The sequence below is a fragment of the Camponotus vicinus genome, unplaced genomic scaffold (assembly GCF_025532165.1).
Source record: "Camponotus vicinus isolate PSW18456_S1 unplaced genomic scaffold, iyCamVici1.0 SCAF_6, whole genome shotgun sequence".
Lineage (NCBI taxonomy): Eukaryota > Metazoa > Arthropoda > Insecta > Hymenoptera > Formicidae > Camponotus > Camponotus vicinus.
The window spans coordinates 1,855,795-1,878,378 of record NW_028141978.1 but is presented as its reverse complement, the minus strand read 5'-3'; the positions used below and the strand labels follow the sequence as shown (position 1 = coordinate 1,878,378).

General features: G+C 33.9%; 2 protein-coding genes across 6 annotated transcripts in view; one reads left to right on the top strand and one right to left on the bottom strand.

The window, feature by feature from the left end:
- Positions 1 to 22,584, bottom strand: part of LOC145973901 (uncharacterized) — a 163,597-nt gene that overhangs the window by 23,059 nt on the left and 117,954 nt on the right. For 3 of the 4 annotated variants that reach the window (XM_083103562.1, XM_083103561.1, XM_083103559.1), the window contains 3 exons: positions 5,656 to 5,782; positions 5,134 to 5,321; positions 4,015 to 4,122 (listed from right to left, as the gene is read on the bottom strand). In XM_083103562.1, coding sequence (XP_082959688.1) covers positions 4,015 to 4,122; positions 5,134 to 5,321; positions 5,656 to 5,763 — 404 coding nt within the window. In that variant the 5' untranslated portion in view covers positions 5,764 to 5,782. Of the gene's footprint in view, positions 1 to 4,014; positions 4,123 to 5,133; positions 5,322 to 5,655; positions 5,783 to 6,164; positions 6,254 to 22,584 lie in introns of those variants that run through there. The other variant, XM_083103560.1, reaches the window with a different exon arrangement.
- On the top strand, positions 2,972 to 20,951 carry LOC145973904 (uncharacterized). 2 transcript variants are annotated; one of them, XM_083103564.1, is made up of 9 exons: positions 2,972 to 3,054; positions 3,138 to 3,230; positions 5,676 to 5,843; positions 6,104 to 6,252; positions 6,506 to 6,594; positions 7,646 to 7,820; positions 10,736 to 10,963; positions 18,737 to 18,899; positions 19,253 to 20,951. In XM_083103564.1, exons 4-9 carry the CDS (start codon positions 6,189 to 6,191, stop codon positions 19,506 to 19,508), a joined length of 975 nt encoding a protein of 324 aa, XP_082959690.1. In that variant the 5' UTR covers positions 2,972 to 3,054; positions 3,138 to 3,230; positions 5,676 to 5,843; positions 6,104 to 6,188; the 3' UTR covers positions 19,509 to 20,951. The 2 variants fall into 2 exon arrangements, with proteins under 2 accessions (XP_082959690.1, XP_082959691.1); XM_083103565.1 differs by lacking the exons at positions 2,972 to 3,054; positions 3,138 to 3,230; positions 5,676 to 5,843; ... (2 more) ...; positions 7,646 to 7,820; positions 10,736 to 10,963 and adding exons at positions 16,316 to 16,471; positions 17,159 to 17,345 and having other exon boundaries at positions 19,267 to 20,949.

Below are 22,584 nucleotides of genomic sequence, written 5' to 3'. Positions count from 1 at the left end.
TACACACAATACGCATATATTCTATACATAAATATAAATATATCCTTAATTAAAAGGATATTTTTTTATTTCGATATTTTTTTGCTACAATTCTCTGTCAATACACATCTCTCTCTATCTAATAGATCGAATCAACGAGGCTGTCGAAATTACAGGAACATATTACATTCACGTTTGACAACATGTGGACGTAGCTTTCCAATAGCGGCGCAATTAGACTGTTTGTTTGTTTCTCGAAAACCACACGGTAAACTTGGCGACGATTTTTCAGAGTTCACGCGAGAACTCCAATCAAGTCGAAGAGTCCCTGCGGACATTGCGGTTGGTACTTGGAGCAGTTTCCATTGCGGCCGACTAGCTCGGCCTCGACAACATCTTGCGGCAATTCTTCGTGCCTCGATGCGCTAGGACTGAAAACACGATTCCTTCATATAATTAAACCGCAATAAAAATCTGATATCCTTCGCAATCATTGCATTGAGGAAGAACCTTGTGTGAAGAAGAACTTTAAATGAATTGAGATAAAAAATGAATTGAAATAAAATGAATCTAATAAGAATTTATTTTATAACTTGCAACGTGTCAAATAATTAAAATTTTGTTTGCAAATAAAATTAGAATTAAGGATCTTCCTTTTTCTCTGGTGAATCGTGTAGGTGTTTGTTATTTCCGCCGAAAATCACGATAGCAATTTTCTCTGATACTGTGCGTTCATGTTGACTGAGGGCTTCATCCCCTTTTCGCCCGAATGCAATAACCTGATGATATATTCGGCATTATTTTTGTGTATTCGCGGATAATGAGCTGAAGAAAAGATACAGGCGTCTTATCCGTAATTTCACGAACGCAATTTGCCCTGTGTTTGTTCGTTTTTTCGATTTTTTGCGCTCGAGATGCCGTGAGCGTTCGCTTACGATGGAAACAACTCCGGAGTATCGCTGTCTCGCATGGTAATCGTCATTTTAAGAAAGAAAAAAAAAAAGAGAAAACGGTTCACACACCGGCTCAATTTTTTTTATATCGTCTTTCGTTATACTGCGCGCGACGATACAATCGGTTTATTGGAGTTTTATTTCGTCTGCCTGTTTTTTTGCCCTTCTCCTTCAGCCCCTTTTGCCCGATTCGTCTCTCATAATCCCCGCCCCCTCGTCTCTTTCTCTCTCGGGGGAGTACATAAGCCCTCTCGATGAGAGACGATAAATCTTGAATATCCTGCGTGCTCGAAACGAACCGAATGAAAAATATTTTTCCTTCACGGTAATATTCCCCTCTGAGTTTCTTTTTTTTTTTTCGGGGGCTCGCGGGAACGAGGATGCATCTTCGCGTTCTGAAATATCCGAAGGGCGTATCGTCCTGCTTCCCGACCTTCGTCCAGAGAAAGCGTCGGGCGTTCCTCTTTCGAAACTTTATTGCCGGTTTTATTAAAATTTAGAACGGCCGCGCCGTAACTTCGCAACTTTGTTGTCTACTTACGAAGCGAATCGAGTATTCAATGTTTCTTGACTGGCGAACAGGAATAACGAAGTAATTCGTGCTATAAAGTAATTCTTTTTTTGGAAGATACAGCGGAAAAAATTTTAATATCGAAGGAATGGCGTGCGAGAGAACTTTCCATGATACATCAATGCGGGAAATTATTTTAGATATAACAAGTTACTTCGCTGTCCGTATATTTCGTTCCGTTTCTACTGTTTTTAGCGATTCGGACTTTCTCGGCTGTTCTCGTGAGTTAGATGGAGTTCCCTCGTAATTTCACGTTTCTTCTGCTAGTCAAAAAGATGAAGATGCATCCGGGCAGGGCGTAATAATGCATCAGCGCATGGCACGAGTGCAACGTTAAGAAAGAAGATGCGAAATGAGCTCTCGCTTCTTTGTATATTCTTTCCCTGCTGTTTCTGCGCGAAACATTTTCTACGGAAGGGAATCGTGCATTGTCGCATCCCCGACGATGAAAACGACAATGCGATGGGAGTGAGGTTGCGCATCTCTCGTGCCGAGATACAGGAATCTTAAAGGGATGACACTCGCGGTTCTTTTTCCGTCATTTTTACTTCGTGCTGCCAGTTCGAGGAAAGCCGTTAACCGATTGGATTTAATGCATGCTACGACGTTTAAAGTGTCTTGAAAGATTAAAAAAAATGTTGCAGACATTAAAGTATATTTATAATTAATAGAAAATATTATACATGGAGCTTTTTTGCCATAATTTCGATATTATTGCGCATTCTTTGGAAAATGATGAATATAACAAGCTTTTACTTTTATTTACAACAGACTTTATTTTTATATGATATAAGATATGAGGGAAACGGAAGGAAAGTTCTCGGCGCTTTTCGCGAAAAGTGCAATTTATCAAGATGTTTGCGCGTTATACAAAGATGAACTTTCTCGTCCGTTCGTCGCGGCGGACAATGTCGTCGCTTTTGCCCGCAGGTTCGTGTCTTTTATTCATACGTTCCTGGTCGGAGAGCTTATTCGCTCACGAGGCAAGGAAAAGCGGGTCGAAGCGAGACGGATGCACGTCTCTATAGCGTGGACGGGTTGGCTGCGAGGAAGCCAAATTTGCTTTTCTACGGCGCGCGTATCTGCTCCAATTTGCAGCGCCTTGGAACGCCGTTGTGTTCGGGAGAAAAAAAAGGCCCGCGAGCGGCGCGCTTTTCTACTTCTTCTATTTTTGCAGAAGAGAGAAAATTCCCGCCTGCAGACGGGAATTTCTCCCAGAGAAATGATTTATTATATTTAAATAAATTAGTACATTAGAATACCATTTATTTGAATACGACATACTTTTATTTGTGCAAACAAAATTTTTATTAGATTGCTATGAGAGTTACTTGGTGCAACTAATTAATTTTATTTACATATAGTTATGCCATGTAAAGACATATTTTTTAGATATGAAATAAACGCGATATTTAAATTGAAAGCGCTCTTCTATTGTCCGAAGTTGTGACGAGCGCCGCGCCGTCGAGAACATATAAAGCGCGTGTACGACTTATTCGTTGTGCGTTGTTCGGTGCTGCCTGGCATTCCATATTACTGCGTATATAGCGAGTAAGCTCATTTTCTTCAATTTTTCTCGTCCGGTTATACGTGCACGGTGTAATTTTTTTCAACAGTGTTTTTGTGTTTAACAGTTAATGTCCAATATAGTGTAAAAGGAAAATGGATAACGAAATAGTGAGCTTTACAAAGTTCGGGCTTGGAAAGCTACACGGATATCTTCATACGTAAGTACATTGTAAATTTTTATTTTTTGCACGAAATATATATGTGAGATGTGACCGACGCCCTAATATTATCATGTCTTTCGCTACTGCACCCAGAATAACCTTTAATGTATCTCAAATAAATTCACAGTTGACATGGAATATGTAGTCAAATAAGTAAATAAGCTTGAAATTAATAAAGTACTATTAGGCCCATATATCAATAAGAGAATTTATTTATTTGAACAAAATTTTATTAGTTCTAAATAAATCATTTCTCTGGGTGTGCTTCCTCTTTAGCGAGTTTTATTCGCCAGTCGACCGAACAATATCGTAGAAAAGAAGAGGGGAAGACGAGACTGTCAGTTATTAATCGAGATTCGAGAATCTTATTGTGTATAATAGTTCGTTAATTGCTTTAACATTACAGCTCGTTTCCGAATTACAAAGAGCTTCGAGAGTCGTATTATTAAATGAAAAAATTATTCTGAATTATTAACAATTATTATTAACAAGTGTTAATAGATTGTCATAATTTTTTTAAATATATAGCCGAAATTTTACGATATTCCAATTTCGCAGAGTACACAGAAACAATTTATAAAAGCTGCTTTTCTCGAAATATAAAGCTTTTATTTCCATTTGTGCTTTATATGATTTTAGAAAAAATTATTTAAGAGATTGGAAGAAAGTATAAAAGAAAAGAAATGATTTTAATCGTTATTCTCTTTATTTGCGATTTATGTAATATCGGCAATGTTATAAAATTTCGGCCATCATTGTTACGTCAACAACAAGGACTTACGTGAAAACCACGTGCATTATATCGCCGATGATTCCGTTGTGTCGAAGCGGATATTCCGAGGTTTCGCAGATCGCTCTCAGAAGGCACTCTCTTCCGGGATTCCCGGAGCTGAAAGCAGAGAGAAAAATCAAGAAAGCGCACGGAGATGGGCGACGGAAGAACGAGACGTGACGTGTTTACTTTGCGCTTTACGATTCTCTAAATACCGGATTGAAGACTCATGTGTGCATACATAATTCGTTGCCTATATTCTCGCGAACACACACATACATGCACACGCGACATACCGAGTCAAACATGTTACGCAATTCCCAGACACCCCGAATGCTCGTAAAGTGGAGTCAAGAGTACATTTGTATCTCTCTATCTCGAATCTCCGCCGATTTCTGTTCCGAGTGTCGCGATGCTGTAGCATCTCGAAAGAATTCTCTTCTATCGAATTCTCGTATTCCCGTTCAAGTCTCGATCAACGCATGATTCGCGCGATAATCGAGGACGCTGTGATCAATCTCATCATATAATCAGTCAAAAATCATTGACGATATTAATTTACAAATTATTTTAACATTATTATTTTATAGTATTAATTTACAAATTTATTAATTGATTATTATTTTCAAGAACACTAGGACTTATCAATTTAGTCATTGAAAGCAGAAGTTGATTTTATTTTGGAGATAAATATAAATATAAATTTCTTGATATAAAATGCAAATGTATAAAAAAATGCATAAATGTACAAAATATATAACAAAATAGCGTTGAAAAATAAGACAATATGTATACCATGAAATCAGAATTAATCCAACATGATTCAATTAGAAATTTAAATAAGAGGACAAAAATGATGAAGGATTTATAATTTGAATCCGTTATTATAGCTTATTGTTAGAATTAAATTTTTTTTCATTTTCTAGTAGCAATCTTATCAAATTTAAAGATAGATTGATCGAGTACTTTGAATTCGAATCGAGCTCAAGAAAATTTAAGAAATTGTCATAGATAGATTGTACCAGGACTTAGAAGAAACATAAAGTAACGCGAAAGGATTACACAAGGAATTATAGAAGGAAAAAGGGGGCCAACTCGTAACGTATGGCTGTCTGTTTGCGAACTTGCCTCTCGAATTTACTTTCCAGAACTCGATAGATCGTGGCTCTGTCGATAGTCCGCTTTTTCCTTTTTAGCTCCGTCCAGGGCTCAAAGTACGTTATGTTCGGCGGTAGAACGTAGTTAGCTTCGAAGAAGTACGACAGGGAGATAGAATTCAGCGGATTTTCGAGCGGCACTGCGATAGCGACGAAGATCTGTGAAAACATTAATCGCATGATCGTCGAGCGATTTCATTTCTGTGTTAGATTCTTCTCGGGATTATGAAATTTTCAAGGGAACAAGATCTTACAACTCTCATTCTCCGAAATCGATATTTTTTTAACGAATAATAAGAAATGATGCTAAGGAAAAAATTTATAAATTCTAAGAAAGAAAAAAACGTAAAAATATGATTGCAATATAGAGGAAATTATTTTTACCAATATTTTTTATATCTATAGAAATAAATTGCTAACTAATATGATTATAATTTTTATCTTAATGTATGACATATTTTAACTATTGTTTTAAATATGTATTTATACTCACACCCATATTACTGTTTTCAGGAAATGTCAGGCTTCTGATCGGCCGATGCAATATTTCTGCGATATCCGAGTTCACCATCTTTGATAGTACAACATGGGATATCAGCATCAAATTAAGTATGAAAAATCTACAAATTGCCAAAAATTTGTCTTGGATTACATATAATGAAAAAAATTCAAAATCGAGAAGTAAATCAATTTCAACATTATTCAAACATATAGAAGCAATATACATAATAATTGCTATATATGTATATATATTCCTGTCTCTCTCCTCTTTTCTCTCCATTTAATATTTACATAATTTTATTTATTATTATTTACATATTTAATTTTATTATTTACAAATTTACTTCCCTTGTTTGATTGTTAATAAATCAAACAAAGCACATCCTTTTCCTTTTGTTTGATTGTTAATAAATAAAACTAATATTATTTATATCAATTAGAGTTCAATAAACATCTGGCGAAACAGAGTGAAAAGAAAAAATATCGAATTCTGAAGCTTACAAGATTTTTTCTGCCCAGCAAAGCATGACAGCTCAGATTTGCAGAAACCGTTTCAATCTGCAGACTTTAGAACTTTGCGTCGATTTGTGTGAGTAATCGAGAAGTGCTTTGCGACGTCATGCAAATCGGTCTCTGTCACAGTTATGAGTGACGAACGTTAACTAATGTGCATACACGGAAATCTTTCCGTATTAATTAGTTTGCGACCAAGATATTGATTCGTCATATCTTGCGATCTTCACAATTGTTTTAACTAAATCCTGAGATTATGAATAGTAAAATGACGAAAGTTTCTTTTTTGATATTAACGGCTTTTCTCGTGTATATCTGTCGATTCCAAGTTGAATCGAATCACCGAGTGATAAACTTCTTTCGAGAACGACGGCATCTTTTGTTTCCTGATCCGAAAAAGAGCGAGACTAAATATCAGGTATGTAATATTTGAATTATAAATGATGTAATATAATAATAATATAGATAAAATAATAATAATAGTAAAGTGTTACTTGTATATATGTATGTGTTATAACGAAATAATATTTGATCAAGTTATTTCAGTTTTCATACGTACATTGAAAATTTTAAATCAAGATAAATCTTACACATATACATACGATTTTACTCTCATATTACATTTTCGTTTGTTTGATATGATGATTGGAGCTTTTAATCTCCTTATTTGCGCTCTATATATTTCATCTTATGCATTATAGATTAAACTTTGACAAATTATAAAGATAATATATTAAAATACCATTTCCGCATGTTTTTTATAGAACTTATATTATTTTAATATTATATGTTATATTGTACATATAATATATTTGTAATTTATAGTCACAAAAGAGAACAGATATTACAATATATCAAATAATTTTCAATAAAAAAGTATATTACTTTTAATAGAGAAATAAGTATATTTTATTTGTATAAAACTGTTATATTGGATTTCTGTTCTTTTTACATTGTTTCGTGCTTTTCGCATTCGAAATAGAATTTATATATTAAATATTTAAAGTATTTAATAATATTTTTAAATAATATTTAAAGTATTTAATAATATTTTACTTATTATTAAATATTTTAAGTATTTAAAAGAGAAAAAGAAAACGGCTACAAAGACTATATAAAAGTTATTGTTGAAATAAATAAATAAATAAATAAATAAATAAATAAATAAATAAATAAATAAATAAATAAATAAATAAATAAATATATTTCTTATCATATATATCGATCGCACTCGAATATGAATTTCATAGAGCTTTGCAAAAATTACTCCCACAATCCTAATTCTCTAATTGAATTTGTTTGAAAAAAAGATAATATTCCACGCGTTTCCACGATATAGATCAGTGATATGTGAACGACGGAAATTATCAGTGTTATCACCTTCGTTGTAAATATTGACTTAACGTATCTCGACGGAGCAAAGAAATAGCTACAGTTCTCGCACCAAGCGTTTAATTAAATTTGCGTAGGTGCTCTTCGGACTCGGGCTGCCCATGGAGGGCGAGGTATCCACGATTCTCGGTTATGTGCTGAAATGCAATTATGATCTTCCCTACAACGCGTCGGACTTCGTGCAGCAGTGGCGGTCACGATTAAAGAGATCCGAGAACGACTTTGCATTATCGCGGACGACAACGAGCGGAGGTAAAGTGCAGTCGCGGCTTAATCGCGCGTGTATATAAAAATGAGCCCGTTCCCCCTTCCTTTATCGCCCCTCTTCCCTGAGCGTGCAACGCAGTCCCGCGGATTACGCTCGTTTTTAATTTTCCCTCCTCCTTTTTACGTATCGCGCCGTCAAAGGCACTTTCGTCCTCGCGGAAAATCTCTCGGAACGGAAATGCGCGAAACGGAAATCACGAAGTGTAACGAACGGGACGATAATGAAACGCATAATAGTGGCGAGAAAGCGACGTGGGTAATTAAACCCCGGCGCGGAACGAACGCACGGCTTAATGAAACGCAACGAGTGCGGAGTCACGTATTTAAGGGACGCGATTAACGAAGGGATAGCATCGCGAACACATAAAGCGGTGAATTTATGTGCGAATGTCAGCTAATTGATGTAGAGGTATTAGATCTCCCTCGTTAGAGATGCGAAGAGGGATGTAATATTACAAGGATCACTAGGAGTGGATGCGCATTTCATAACATTTTATTGATTTTTCTCCTTTTACAAATATTCTCTATTTATTTTGTTTTCATAAACGTTTAGATTCAGCGATTAAACGTTTTTAGTCGAAAATATTATTCAGAAATGTTCGGCAGAAATGATGTATGTATCTTCAAATATTTTCAGATATCAGGTATTGATTCTCCTCTCTTATCCACTTAACCGCGGAGATAAACACTGAATATTAATGAAGAGATGTAATTAATTCCCCTTCTGGAGTGATTAATTATACGTTTAGTAGATATTCATAGGAGAAGGTAAGAAGTGGAATATTTCTAGGATATGGTTAAAATATCTACAGATCTCTCTATTTTTTCGGAACATTTTTTTATACGAAATATACAATATTTAAAAAAATATATCATCTTAAATCCAAGAATGTCATTAACGGCGAAATAACGAGATAAAATAATTTTAATTTTTAGCGAAAGTATCATTTTATAAAAACGCTCGGAAAAAAGATTTCATATACATTCATTTAATGTTATAAGAGTTTCATGGTAAAATTTGCTAAGAGTATATCTAGTATCTTACATTATAATATCTTTATTCAAAAGCGAATTTTTTAAAAAGAAATAGATCGATAGAGAGTGATTCTATCGGAGGAGTGGACTTATTTTTTTAATTTTGTGCAGTGTAAATGATGGACATATTTAATTTCGCATTTCTTATGGAAAACTTATCGCCACGTTTTCGTATCGTGTAGCAGAAAAAAATTAAGGGCACAAGAATTCTTCGCCCGAGGCGCATTCTTTATTGAAAATTGTCGATAAAATACGATACTGAAAAGTTTGCATGCCTATCCGGCTATCTTTGCTCGCATTTTTTTTATGGAAAATTGCTTTAATCGTAAAATAAAACGAGAATGAAGAGAGAAATCGAAGCTACTGGAATTTTTATCAGCGGCAATATGACCGGCTCCTCTCTCCCTCTGCAAGAGATAATCTTTCTCTTCAACATAATCTATCGCAACGATTAAAAATAAGATAATGACTCTTGAAAAGATAATGACACTCTTAAAAAATGTAATTGCAAGTGGATTAGAAACAGAATTATACATATATCAGAATATAAAGATTTTTTTTCTTCTTTATTTCCGAAGGATAAATTTTTGAAATTTGTGCAATTGTCGAAATTTGTATATGATTTTTTTTTATTTATGCATGAAAGTTGCACTTGTACTACTTTGTGAGAGCAATTTGCTGGCACGATGTACTATGCGGTTTTTAAGTTTACTATAACTTATTTAAAGCGACATTCCCACGTTTTTTTTCGTCGTTTCACTAACAGCAACCGTACATTTCTAGTGGCGACGACCGAATGACTGTTTACCGCAGATGTTTCTCCCTTTTTACGAGGCGAACTCGCCATCGGCGTTAGGTTTTTCTCCTCATTTTCGCCCGGAAGGAACTTCCGCGAGGCAGTTTCTCGGGGAAGTCAATAGAAACACGTGCTGTTGCACCGCTAACGTTGATGGGTCTCTCGACACTGCACTATCTTGCTGTCATACGCTTTTTTTACGATCCTTGTCGTAATATTAACGCACGTTCCGAAAGTCGCCGCACGGTCAGCTCTTTTTTACGAGATTTGAGACTGATGTTGATCCCATAGAGATTCGAAGAATACGGAGGATATTTAGAATACAGAATAGACAGTCAATTTTTTCTAGCTTTATATTATGGAATTTTAATATATCTTCAACTTTTATCTATCTATCTATCCATTTATATATATATATATATATATTTATATATATTTATATATATATTTTTATTTATTTATTTATTTTGTTTCTCTCTCTCTCTGTCCACATATATATACAGGGTGTTTCTTAATAAGTGCGAAAAATTTTAGGAGATGACTCTTTGTCGAAAATTAAAGGGGATTTTTCATATAAACATATACTCCTACATCCCTCCCCGTGGAATTACACTCCTTCAAAAATGGGGTAAAAATTAGGTTTTTATTTTTTTCTCAAATTTGGAACAAGTTAAAGAAATAAAATTAGGTGGATATTTTTTACTAGTCAAAAGGTTACTTATTAATATTTTTTTCATCCTCCCGTATTGTTATAAGGGGATGAAACTAGCAATCCCTATTCAATTTTTTTTTAGAACTTTTTAATGTTTATATGAAAAACTCCCCTTAATTTTCGACGAAGAATCATCTCCTAAAATTTTCGCACTTATTAAGAAACACCCTGTATATATGTATTGTATTCACCGTAAACGAAAAGAGACAATTCGTTTAAGAGCTGCATTAACTAACTTGTGAGAAGATCTTCGCGCGGATCCTTGCTTTTAGATTCTTTCTGTAATGTTTACACGTGGGAATAGAAATTCGATTTAACCTAGATGTTGTGTTCACGTAATTTTCGTTTTGTTTCCAGGTTACATGACACGATGGACACTGTACGGAATGCTGGAATCGACGATGGAGCGCTTCGGCTCCGGTAGAGCCTGTCTGTTGCGCGTCGTCTGCGAATCCGCAGCGTATCCCTTCGACAAAGGACACGGGCTCCTGGGGGAGCTATTGCACGTTCTCCTAACGCCGTCGACGACCAGCGAGGAATACGAAATCTATTCGAATCGCGAGTACCATGCCGCCGAGGCGATCGGTAGGAATACGCGCGGGAAATGCGCGCCCTTTTATCCAGAATGCGACTACAATCCGCTCGATTACTTCACCAGACTGCACGTTTGAGTAAATCCATTTTCCGAATAACGCAAGTTCCGCGAATTTTCCGCAGATTCGTCCATCGACTAACTGACCAAAGGTAGCATGAAACTAGACGATGTAATGTTCGTTTGTGGATTACAGAATGCAAGAATAAAATTTTAAAAATCTACCTTATAAGAACCTTCAAAAAATTAATCTGAATTAAATTTTAATGTAAAGATTTATTTTTTCAAGCCTTTAAAATATCACTTGCTCTTCAAGTATAAATTATTTTGTAGGTAAATGAAGAGATTGAATTCTTATTGTCTTTTCTGTCTCTGACTAGCAAACGGATATAGTTATAAATTTTGGTCTTTTTTGCTGATTATTCAATATACATTAGCTATATGTGGCATCGCAAAGTAAAATAACATAAGAGAAGAAATCTGAACGTATATCGAGATAATGCTTATGCAGAATTGTGCATTAAAAGTTATACTGCGGCCTCGAATTCTTTTCAGTTCTTCTCAAACATGCTGACATAACGTGAATAAAATCCGTGAATCGAGAAGAAGTCTCTTTGGATAGCTATTGTCCGAAGGAAAGGACCATCGCGTGAGCGAGTTCCCGCGTAAAAGAAGAAAAAATGGGTCTCCTGCATAATTTATAAAGAGAACTTCGTAAAGGATGCACACAACGATGAAATTGCTAAGTATGCAAAATCCAGGAACGTCCACCTGTCCGTTTCGCGATCGTTCCGAAAGTTTGCCCGGTCGGTGCTATCACGTCGTCGTTTCACTCGTTAAAGCAGCAATTTCAAGCAAAATTTTTTCGCACTCCTCTTTCCACCATCGCCGGTTCAGAGCCAGAAAAAGCGGGACGTTCGACTTTCCACGAGTGAAAACAACGCTTTATTGTCTTCGCGGAACGCACTTCTTTTTGCATTTTTATATTATAAATGGGTGGCTCGTATATTATACTGAATTTTTCAAGCTTTCTATGAAATTTTCCATGATTTTTATCTCACTTTAAAATCATGACGCTTTTATGAATTAAGTATTTATCGATTAACTAAAGGCAAATATGTATTACGCAGATCGTCGTGTATTTGCAATTCGTTGAATACCGCGAGCTTTTTTTAATACCGTGATTTGGCTATTCAGTTAATAAATTATTATGTAGAATTTCTTTTATAGAAGATTTAACTGTTAACTTTTCCGGAATATTGATTTGTGAAATGAACAGAAAAAATTAACGCGTAAAAATAAATATCTATAACTTGAGAATTATATAAATCGAAAGTTTCTCTTTTTAGCAATAATATTACCGCATATTTGGAATTATAAGTGTTGATGTGTGATGAAATAAAAAATTTAAAATACGTAAGAATTTTGCAGAATTATTTTTAATTTACAAAATTCTTTTCTAATCAGATCGCAGTTAGCATCGTAATTAAAACTGTGAGAGAAAAACCTGCTTGTTTCTCTAGAAATATATTTTTTAAAAGTTATGAGCAGTGTGTAAATTCGATAAAAAGCTTGAGGATAAAGCACTCATTCCTGAAAAAGTTCACGACCTTTGTAGTTAATCCTATGTTATTTTTTATGCGTTCAGAGCCTCCAGTCGTTTAAACTATTTTTTGAAAATGGAATAAAACCGTCTGTAATATCCTGGAACTGACCGCAGAGCGCTGTAATTTTAATCGGGTGACTTTGATGATGTGCTCGGAGATAGCAAGAAAGATTGAAAGGGATCGCCCAAAGGGAATTGAAAAATTGCGATGTTTGTCCGCATAAATTTTCTCTTGCATGTGTTGATGAAAAATTGATACACTAAATAGGACTGACGTTAAAACAATCATTTTATATCAAATAATATCTTAATCCTTATGATATTAGTTATAAAAGGAGAGCGATACAAAATATGTGTGCGCTTAAATTTTTAAAATTAATCTATACATTTTGCTTCATTAACGGATGCTCTAAATCACTTTATCGCAGAAACTTTGAACATAATAGATTTTTCTTCGGAGAAAAAAAGCGAGAAATTAAATTATTAAATATCCACGATTTACATGAGAAGAAACTATTTATAGAAAAAAATTTTCTACATCTATATAACTATTTATGGAAGAAAATTTTTTATATATATTTTCACAATAAACTAATAATAATAAATATAGTTTTCTTGCGTGATATTGAAGCTGCTTATCAATGCGCATCAACGCTTTCATGAAGAGTTTGTTCGAGAAAGTTTACTTTAAGTTTTGCTTGTGAAATCCGCGCACTGCTTAAACCTCGATTTGCGTTTTGCTTATGTTTGAGGGATGTCGGAAATATTCCGTTGTATTGAGAAAAGATAAATGATCCTCAATGGAGCTTACGTCGCTGGAAACATTTCAAGCTGGAAAAAAGTTTCGATCGTTTTTCTTCCCACTCGTTTTCTTTCATTTGACGCAGAGAGAAGGTATTTACCAAGATGTTTTCCTTCCTTCTCGCGATTATGGGATTTTATATGATTGCTTATGAGAAAATATTAGGCATTGTTCGCTCGTCGCGCTTAGCGCAGAAGCTCTGCCGCAAATAAATCTCTTGTGCAACAAAAATAAAACTTTGATCGAGATCCAACGATATTTGGTGTACAGGATGCAGTGCCATTCATAGATACAGGGTTTGTTTATTGCATTTGTATCGATCCAACAAAATACATTACTTTATAACAAAAGTTGTTTGTCAAGAACGATTTATGTTTACAGATTTTAACAAAGGATTTACACAATTATTCTTTGCCATAAAAGAAAACGAATGTCTGATTGAACCTGTGAAATCAAAAAAGAATGATAGAGAAAATCTAGCAAGAAATTATAATATATAGAGAAAAATACAAGATTCTCAATATTATTAAATTATCACAAAGTAAAAATTAATCCATTCAATTAAAGTGGTACTAATCGAATCGATTCTAGTTGCATTAAAAATTATTATTGAGAAATTAAAGTACAAAAAAACGTTGAAAGGAACGCGAGAGCGAAAACAGCCGCACGTTTGAATCTCTCGGGCAAGAAAAATAAGCCGGGATAATCTTCGTCAACATCGTTCGTGGTGCTTATGGAAATCGAGCCTCGCTTTTCCTTTAACCATTATGAGATTTTCTAGACGTCAGCTATCCGCTGTCTGTGAAATGCGCTGCATTAAACTGCCCGTTCCGGGCCGGAGGATTGAAGACAGTTTTCCCAGTCGGCGGTTGGGCTTTTCATCGAGCTAACACACCGAGTTTTTCGATAATCACCTTTCATAACCACGTTTCCCCCTCGGTTACTTTTTTTACCCTTCCCTAGAATATTCTACCGTCCTTCCGACGAGCCGATATCGTCCCGCCACTCTTCCATTCAGTATAATCAACCTCATAGGAATGCGGCAAAAATAAAGGGAAGGAAATATCCTGCTCGCGATGTCCCTCTATGTGTTTATATTTTCTGTTACACACGCGCAAGATTTTCTTCAGGAGATACGCGAAAGAGAATAAAACGTCGTGCTACAATTGGCAATCACTCGATGTATGAAATGCGAAACGTATATTATTCTCATTCGCATTTATTGAATTTTTCGTCAAGTACATTTTATCCTTCCTCCTGGAATATGAAATGAGCGATATTATTGACGCAATCGACCGATTTTTAATATCGAGCGGAAAATGGCAAAGGAGGCAGAATTACCGGTCACTTGTTATTACTAGCTGCTTCGATATTAACGATCATCGACCCCATCTCTCTCCCCCGCGAAACGCGGCACGAGGATACATACTTCGAAAGTGGGTCGACGAGCGTAGCTTTTTTAAATAGCGGGTGCTTTCATGATCTCGAACAACTTTAATCCCTCGAACATTTTTCAATACCTACCTACCGTCGACAAAAATTTATATCCAAACATGTTTTCCTGTGATTATAGAGAGAGAAAGAGAGACAGAGAGCTGCATCGCGCATAAATTCTAACACAATGCACGTCATGTTTCGCATCATGTAATTCGACATTATTAGATATTTATAAAAATTTAATAACCCAAGCTTCCCTTCAATCTCTCAGCATTTACGTATTATTCAAAAATCATATGATTTTTATTATATCTTTACTATTTTATTACAATATATACTTATATTATATTTAAATTATTGAAAAAGATTATGTAACATATTTTACAGATATCATTTTATGCGATATATGATTTTATCAATCAATCTGGAATACATCTTTCCATAGTAAATAATTTATGACTTATTAATATTCTACGTAAAATTCTAAATTAAATTAAAATTTAATGTACATTCTTAAATTAAGATACAAAGTAATGAAAATTATTTAAAGTTTGAATTATTGCAAAATATTTTTTAAGATTTAATATTTTTTAATTTTAAAAGAATTGTTGATGCATATATATATTTTCAAGATTAATGAATTTTAGATATTTTTATAGGAAGAAAAGTTAAAATATTTAAACTAAATAAATATGTTAAATTTTATAATTTCAACAAGAACAAATATATAAATAAAAGAAAGTTATTAATTAGATTAATTAAAAATACATCCCAATATAATAATATCCACTTACTTTCGAGCATTTCGTAAATTTCTTTAGAAACACTTTCGAACTCAAGTCTTTAATTCATTGCTTCTTGATCAGCTGAATAATGCATTCTTATTCGCTCCGCGGAATTTATTATAATAAAACTTTCGCGTACGTACTTTAATTTTATTCTCATCAATTCTGTTAAACCATAAGAAGATTTTCCACGCGGTGCTATTGATTCACACGTCACGGTCTTTGAATTGCGAGTATTAATCCGCTCTCGAACAAGCTATTCGCGTAAATTTATTGAGTTGTGGATGACCAAAATCCTTTCAAAGTGATTATGTCGCTGAGATTAATTGCGCATTAACTACTGCATTAAATGACAGTAATGATGATGCCCAAATTACTCATTTTAGGGAAGAGAGAACATCTGATGCACTTAATTACGCAATAAAATTTAAATACACAAACAAACGCATTTCATATGCACAAAGGATCTTATATTATTTTTAATAATTGATTATTACATTATTTTTAATAATTTTTTCATATTATTCTTTCAATTCATTCTTGTACGTGTCATCGGTATAAATCTTACAGAGGCAAAGCTTTTTTGGTTCATTATCCGGTTAACTCGCAGTGGTCGGCTAACTTGCTAACTATTAATTGCGATAATTGGCACGTTCGACTACCTTTGCCGTTCGACTGACGGGCGTTAAATTGTCAGTTTCGCTAAAGTTTAAGAATGCGAATCCCCCGTGAATTCTTGCTGGCCATCTTGTGTGTCTACCTTCATGATATTTATGCTGTCACTTTATCTCAAAGTAGCGGCAAGTTTGCCCGCGATAAGAGATATTTGGTGTACCCGCCACCTGGGGACAACGCGGCAACGAGAGTTCAGGTACACTCAAAGATTTCTCTTAAATAAAATACGCGATAGAATACGTGAGAAATTATAAATAGATCATGTCTCATTTTCACGATATTTATTGTTAAAGATTATTGCTAAATTTATTGCTAAATAAATTAATTTATTCGAATTTATTTTTTTTTCTTTTATTTTCAATAAAAATATATTATAATTATTTTTATATTTTCATTCAAATTTCAATCAAATATTTCGCTCTTTCTTGATTGATTGATTGAATTGACATATGGATATTGAAACGTTGTTGAAATATTACATAATAATTAGAATTATTCGATGTGACATTTTAAATAAATATTTAAGTGTATCCAAATTTATTTAAGTTGAACAGCACATTATAGAATTTTTTACAAGATTTACTCTCAGTTCTTCGAGGTTAAGTAAAAGTTAAGTAAAAATCGTTTTGTTGTTCGAATCATTTCATACAACTCTCGATAGTGAACGACGTGTTTGATAGATGTTCGCGATCGTCGGTTATTCGAATCACAGAGTTTCGAGAGAGACACCCATTTTCCGATCTAATTTCGTGCGATTGAATCTCGATCGGTGTTGGAAAGGAGGGAGGGGAGAGGAAGAGGGCGAGAGGGTGAAGGGCGTGATTCGATCTCTGGTTGTGGCAAACGATCGATGACACCTTCCTATATTTGAAAACCGTTCCAGTTAATCCTCGGCCTCGGTTTACCCATGGAAGTTGACGTCAGCATGATTATCGGCTATGTGTTGAAATTTAATTACGCCCTGCCCTATAACGCCTCGTACTTGACGGATCCATACGTCCGCTATGACAGATCGATCAGTCGCCGTGTCGAGCCTGATGAGAATGACGCTTCTCCGTCAAACGCGAAAGGTATCACGTTCTTTATTTGCAAAGGGTGCGAAACTAATTAATTTATCGATAGCTTCTACTCTTAGAGACTTCTTTTCGTTCTTCTCTCATCTTCCAACAGAAAAACATATGTCATATCATCATGCTATCTTGTAATGCTATTTCATTATTCGTTGCTTTGTTATAGAATATTATAATCACATCAATTTTTCTCATGTTAAATAAATTTTAATCATTGCGTTAAAAAGCAGAGGGAAATAAATTTAAATCCTCAACTTTATAATTGATTGCGCCCAATGTGCATTTAATTATTTAATTAATTAAAATAAAGTTTTTGTCTCGAGTCATTCAGATGTTTCGTGGCTTTTGAATATTTTTATGGAAAAGATTTTTTTTCTTTCTGCTTCTCGAATCGATACATATTCGAAAAGAAAAGAAATGTTGAAGAAAACTCGAGATTTCATAAAGTATCGTTGCATATAAAAGTAACATTACATATAAAATATATCGAGAAATCCTTTGAATGAAATTTTGTTTTTCGAAATCTGACAAGACCGAATAAGATGAAGATTTTTTCCCCTTTACACATATATTTAATATATATTTAATGAGGCTACTTTTGTCGCGTGTTTATCTTACGATAATGGATATTATTTTACTCTTTTATCGAAAAACTTTCTCATTTTCACTTTGATCTAGTTAATCCAAACCTAACTCAGCTTGGATATTTTCTTATTTCTTTCGTCGCTACTATCTTCTTACTTATATATTAAATTTATAAAGAATTATGATCTTTAACGCGATCTTTAAGAATATTTCTCGAAAATATCTCTCTTATAATATATTAATCGTTTTTGATAATAATATAAAGAGTCTCATACAATGCGTAATATCATAATCAAATCTTATCTCAATTAAACTGGATGTAAAAAATGTAACAATTCATATATAGATTAATCTCAACGTTATCTCAAGTACATTATCTCAAGTTTAAAAGAAGATTATATGGTGAAAAATAAATATTTTTTAATTAAAAGAAAATTATCTATCATTAATTTTCTTATAGAAAGAATATCTTATTTATTTATCTGCATCTTTTTCTATGCTATAAAGTATTATTGTATAGTAATATTACTATATATCTGAAAATAATTATTAATTTATTATATCTCTTTATATCTATCTATTAGACTTTAAAAAAGTCTTTCTACAAAAAAATGCCATACTATATTTTAATAAATAATTTACGAAATCAACTGTACTTGAAACTAAACAATTTAAAAAAGAAATATAATTATTAAAAAAAAGAAAGAAAATTAATGATATATTTTTAATTTTATATTTATAAAATTAATACCATCTTTCTCATATATATTTCTTTTCCATCTTTGTTATTATTTTTTCGGATAAAGCATCACTGATATCCAGATGGGAATGCTACAAGATCCTCGAGTCGGTCTTCGAATCTACGCTCTCTGGTAAAGCCTGCCTCTTAAAAACCATTTGCGAGGCCGCGACGATGCCTTTCGGACGAAGCCACACTCTGACGGCGCAACTCGCTCATATTTTCCTCACGTAAGCGTTAATCCGACAAGTAGTCTCTTGGAATTATCTTCGCTGAGCCTAGCATAGCTGTGCGATTAAGGAACTGTTATGTTTTACTGTACCATTGTCGCAGCTTAGGAACGCGGTTAATTCATGCATGACCGTATTATGCGGCGTATCCGAACTCACGTGTATGCTTACAAAATATACATATAGATATATGTTATGAGGCAAGTTTCTTATTATAATAATAGCAGATTTTATTTTATTTTATTGAACAACGTTATGTTATTAATATTTTTTATAATAATCGTTCTGCACGATACATTTTTGCAAAATAAAAGTCATAAATTTTAAAAGTATAATACAATATTCTGATATAGTATAAATATTTCAGGCCTTCCACTACATCTGAATCATACGGGGATGTTTTTGATCAAGAATATCACGCCGCTGAGATCGCGGGACAACAAGATCCTAGCAACTGCGACAACTTATATCCCGAATGCACGGAAAGCCTCTTGGATTATTTTACCGAAATCTATTAAAATAACTGTGCCATTCCGTGAGAAGTGCTCTTACTTTAGCGTCTTAGCGCTATATCATAAAGCTATTTATATTATATCTCTAGAAATCTAGCGCAATCTCTATCGTGACAGCAGAATCGATTGATACTTTTTTTATCGCACAGTTGAAAGGTAATACTTATCGTAATTTTTTTTATTTTTAATACGAAATATTTGACATTTAATTTACATTAATTAATAATTATAAAGAAAGCAAGAAAGAGTTTTATTTATGATTTATTGTGAAAAAGCAAACGTTCTTAACAATTTTCATTCGCAAAACTTCATTTGCTGAAATTACGCAATTCATTAAATTAAATTCAATTTGAGTTATATGCATGTAACACGTTGCTCTCCAAAGTATTTCCGATATAAGTCTTCGAACGAGAATACAGTGAAAAAATTGCTGGAGATTGGAGACGCAAACGAACTATCCTTTTTAATAACAGTTGTGTTGCACCGCGTGATGATTAGTAGCCGATTTCTCTGGCTTCTATAAATTTCAAACCGGTCATTTTCTCCTCGCATGCACCTGTTGTCGAACGAGAATATTGGCAATAACAAACCCAATAACTGCGTCACGTTCCAATCGCGTTTGGACGCGACTTTTATATATTTTTCGCTTCCGCGCGTATCTCCCTCTCACGATTTCCTTTTCACCGTTCTTTTTCATTCACTTTCGTCCTGCCGCCATTGTCCTGTTCCTTAATATTTGTAATATTAGATCGGACGCGATCGTGCGATCGGAGCTCGTAACTTATTTCTATACCAACACACGTTCCACCTTATATTATGTGCACTGGTTGCTCTGCAAACACTGGTTGTGATGATAAATCTTACGATAATATCAAAAGAGACTGATTTGAGCGGGACAAAATCGATACGATATCGTATTGATTTTGATGCGACATAAATTTAATATTAATTAAAGAATTAAAATTAATTTAATATTAATTTAAATTAAAAAATTAATTTAAATTTAATATTAATTAAAGAATCAAAATTTGTATCACATTAAATTTCACATTAATATTAATTGTTAATCTTTTTCAATTTTTGTAAATATATATAAATACATAAAAAAGAAATGTAAAGTAATTTTTAATAATCGTATATTAATACGCAGAGTGCAAGATTCTTAGAAAGTAATAAAGGACCTCGATATATTATAAAGTAAAAGAATAGATTTTCGGAAAAGCGTGAGAGAATCTCAATATTATGGCATCCAGATAGGAAAACGTGACATGAAAAATAGGATCGGATAATCCGAGTTGTGCTGGTAATCACGCAATAAAAAACGCAATAAGCAGTGTGTCCTCGACAGGAGGTCAAAGCTTCATGGAGACGGTGATAAAAAGAGAATGGTACTCTACAAAAATTGAGCTAGCTGGATTTGCATATCGCCTTTATTTTACATGAAATTATTTTATTATCTCAATTATATTACTTCACTCTATTAGCAGCTGATTGAATTTACATCTCTGTTAATAAAATTTTTGTAAAGTTTCAGATAATACATAATAACATTCGGATAGAATTCTATTTATAATTTTATGTATTGTGTAATAGAAAAAAATTTATAAAAATGTAAGAGAATTATAATAAATTGAATTCTGTCTTGCATATTGCCGCAAATTATAGATCATATAAGGCGACCTTTTTATATAACTTATTAATTTTATTAGAATTACGTATTGTTAGTAATTTGCCATTTTCTAATCTTGTGGATAACTAGAACCATTTGTCCTTATCGAGTGGACGGAGCAATTGGTTTGGCTGTATTGCCGTGGAATGTATTATCGTGTATTCTGCCACGAAATTGAATTACAACTCCAGAACGATGTAATAAAACCTACCCTTCTCGGGTATATATCCTTGTTCGCCCATCGTTGGGGCAAGTGTAAGAAGAAACGAATCAACCCCCAACCGTTTTCTCTGGATTGTCCAGAAAGGTTCGTTATCGATCAGCGACAAACAAGTTCTGACTCACGTAATGGAAATTTAACGATCTTACAGACGTCAAAATGTTTTAACATAAATTATAATGAACGATAAATATGTTTACAATTAATATTAAATTCGCATCGAAAAAAATCATTTATTTCGTAAAATTACAACTTAACAGATCGTATACAATTATTTATAACGAAATTTATGTAACGGTGCATCGCGCGAAAGAATCCAAATGCTTTTGTTCTACTTTAGGTTTATTTTAATCATTCATTTCAAGCACTTCTAAGGTGCTGACGCGAACAATGGATATTTTTTTCAATTTTCGTTTTAAGTGGCACGTACAACCGGGCTACTGCGGAAAATGGAGCCCCCGATAACCCCCATTGTTGACCAGCGTGATAAACTGACCCCGCATACGTCTTCTTTTGTTTCAGAAATACCCCGCGTGCTCTGTTACGTAACCATTTATTTTTCTCCCAGCGTTGATTTTGTGCATTGTATAAACCCAGACTCTCCCAATATATAAAGAGAAATGATCGAAGCCGCGGAAATGTTGCCTGCCACGCTATTAAGGATGTACCTTTATAATTTCAACTGTTTAATTTCAAAGATAAAGTTTCCGTGACAGGATGGCTAATTAGTTATACAACGCCGCATTTTTTTTAATTGTATAATCTACAAGAGCGCATTACGACGATTTTATATCATTAAATGCGAGATGGGAATGCAAACGTTCATCAACTCAACATTGTAGAATAATACGAAGACTTCGCCGAAGGATAAATATTTCTTTTGTCGAGTTGAATCTTCATTTTTCGTCAAGGATTCGCGGATGAATGAACGTTGTTCAGCCGTACATGGCCGACTGTGGACACAGCACACGTGCCACATTTTGTATTCAGTCTCTGTTTCAAAGGTGAGTTTATGTACATAACACGCAGGTGAGTTTTGAGCTCGTGCTGTGATTCGATTTAACGCCAGTAATCGCGGACTAGCCAAGATTTTACGATGTGTTCTGAGATTCACGAGAGACTGATCTTTCCACAATGAAATTTCTTTCTTCTCGTTACACGTCAATCATTTTTCTTCACGCGATCGCAATCTATCATTTATCTTCGCACAAATATCGCGTCAAGATTTTATTGGGATCGTTCGTTTAAAGAATCGCGAGATATTCATTGCCACCCATCGTCGAA

Excerpts from the sequence above, each read along its gene's own strand:
- LOC145973904 (XM_083103564.1), top strand. The coding sequence starts at position 6,189 with ATGACAGCTCAGATTTGCAGAAACCGTTTCAATCTGCAGACTTTAGAA. Across the intron at positions 10,964-18,736 it reads CCATGCCGCCGAGGCGATCG|CATCACTGATATCCAGATGG; the intron begins GTAGGAATACGC and ends TTTCGGATAAAG. Across the intron at positions 18,900-19,252 it reads CTCGCTCATATTTTCCTCAC|TATAAATATTTCAGGCCTTC; the intron begins GTAAGCGTTAAT and ends ATTCTGATATAG.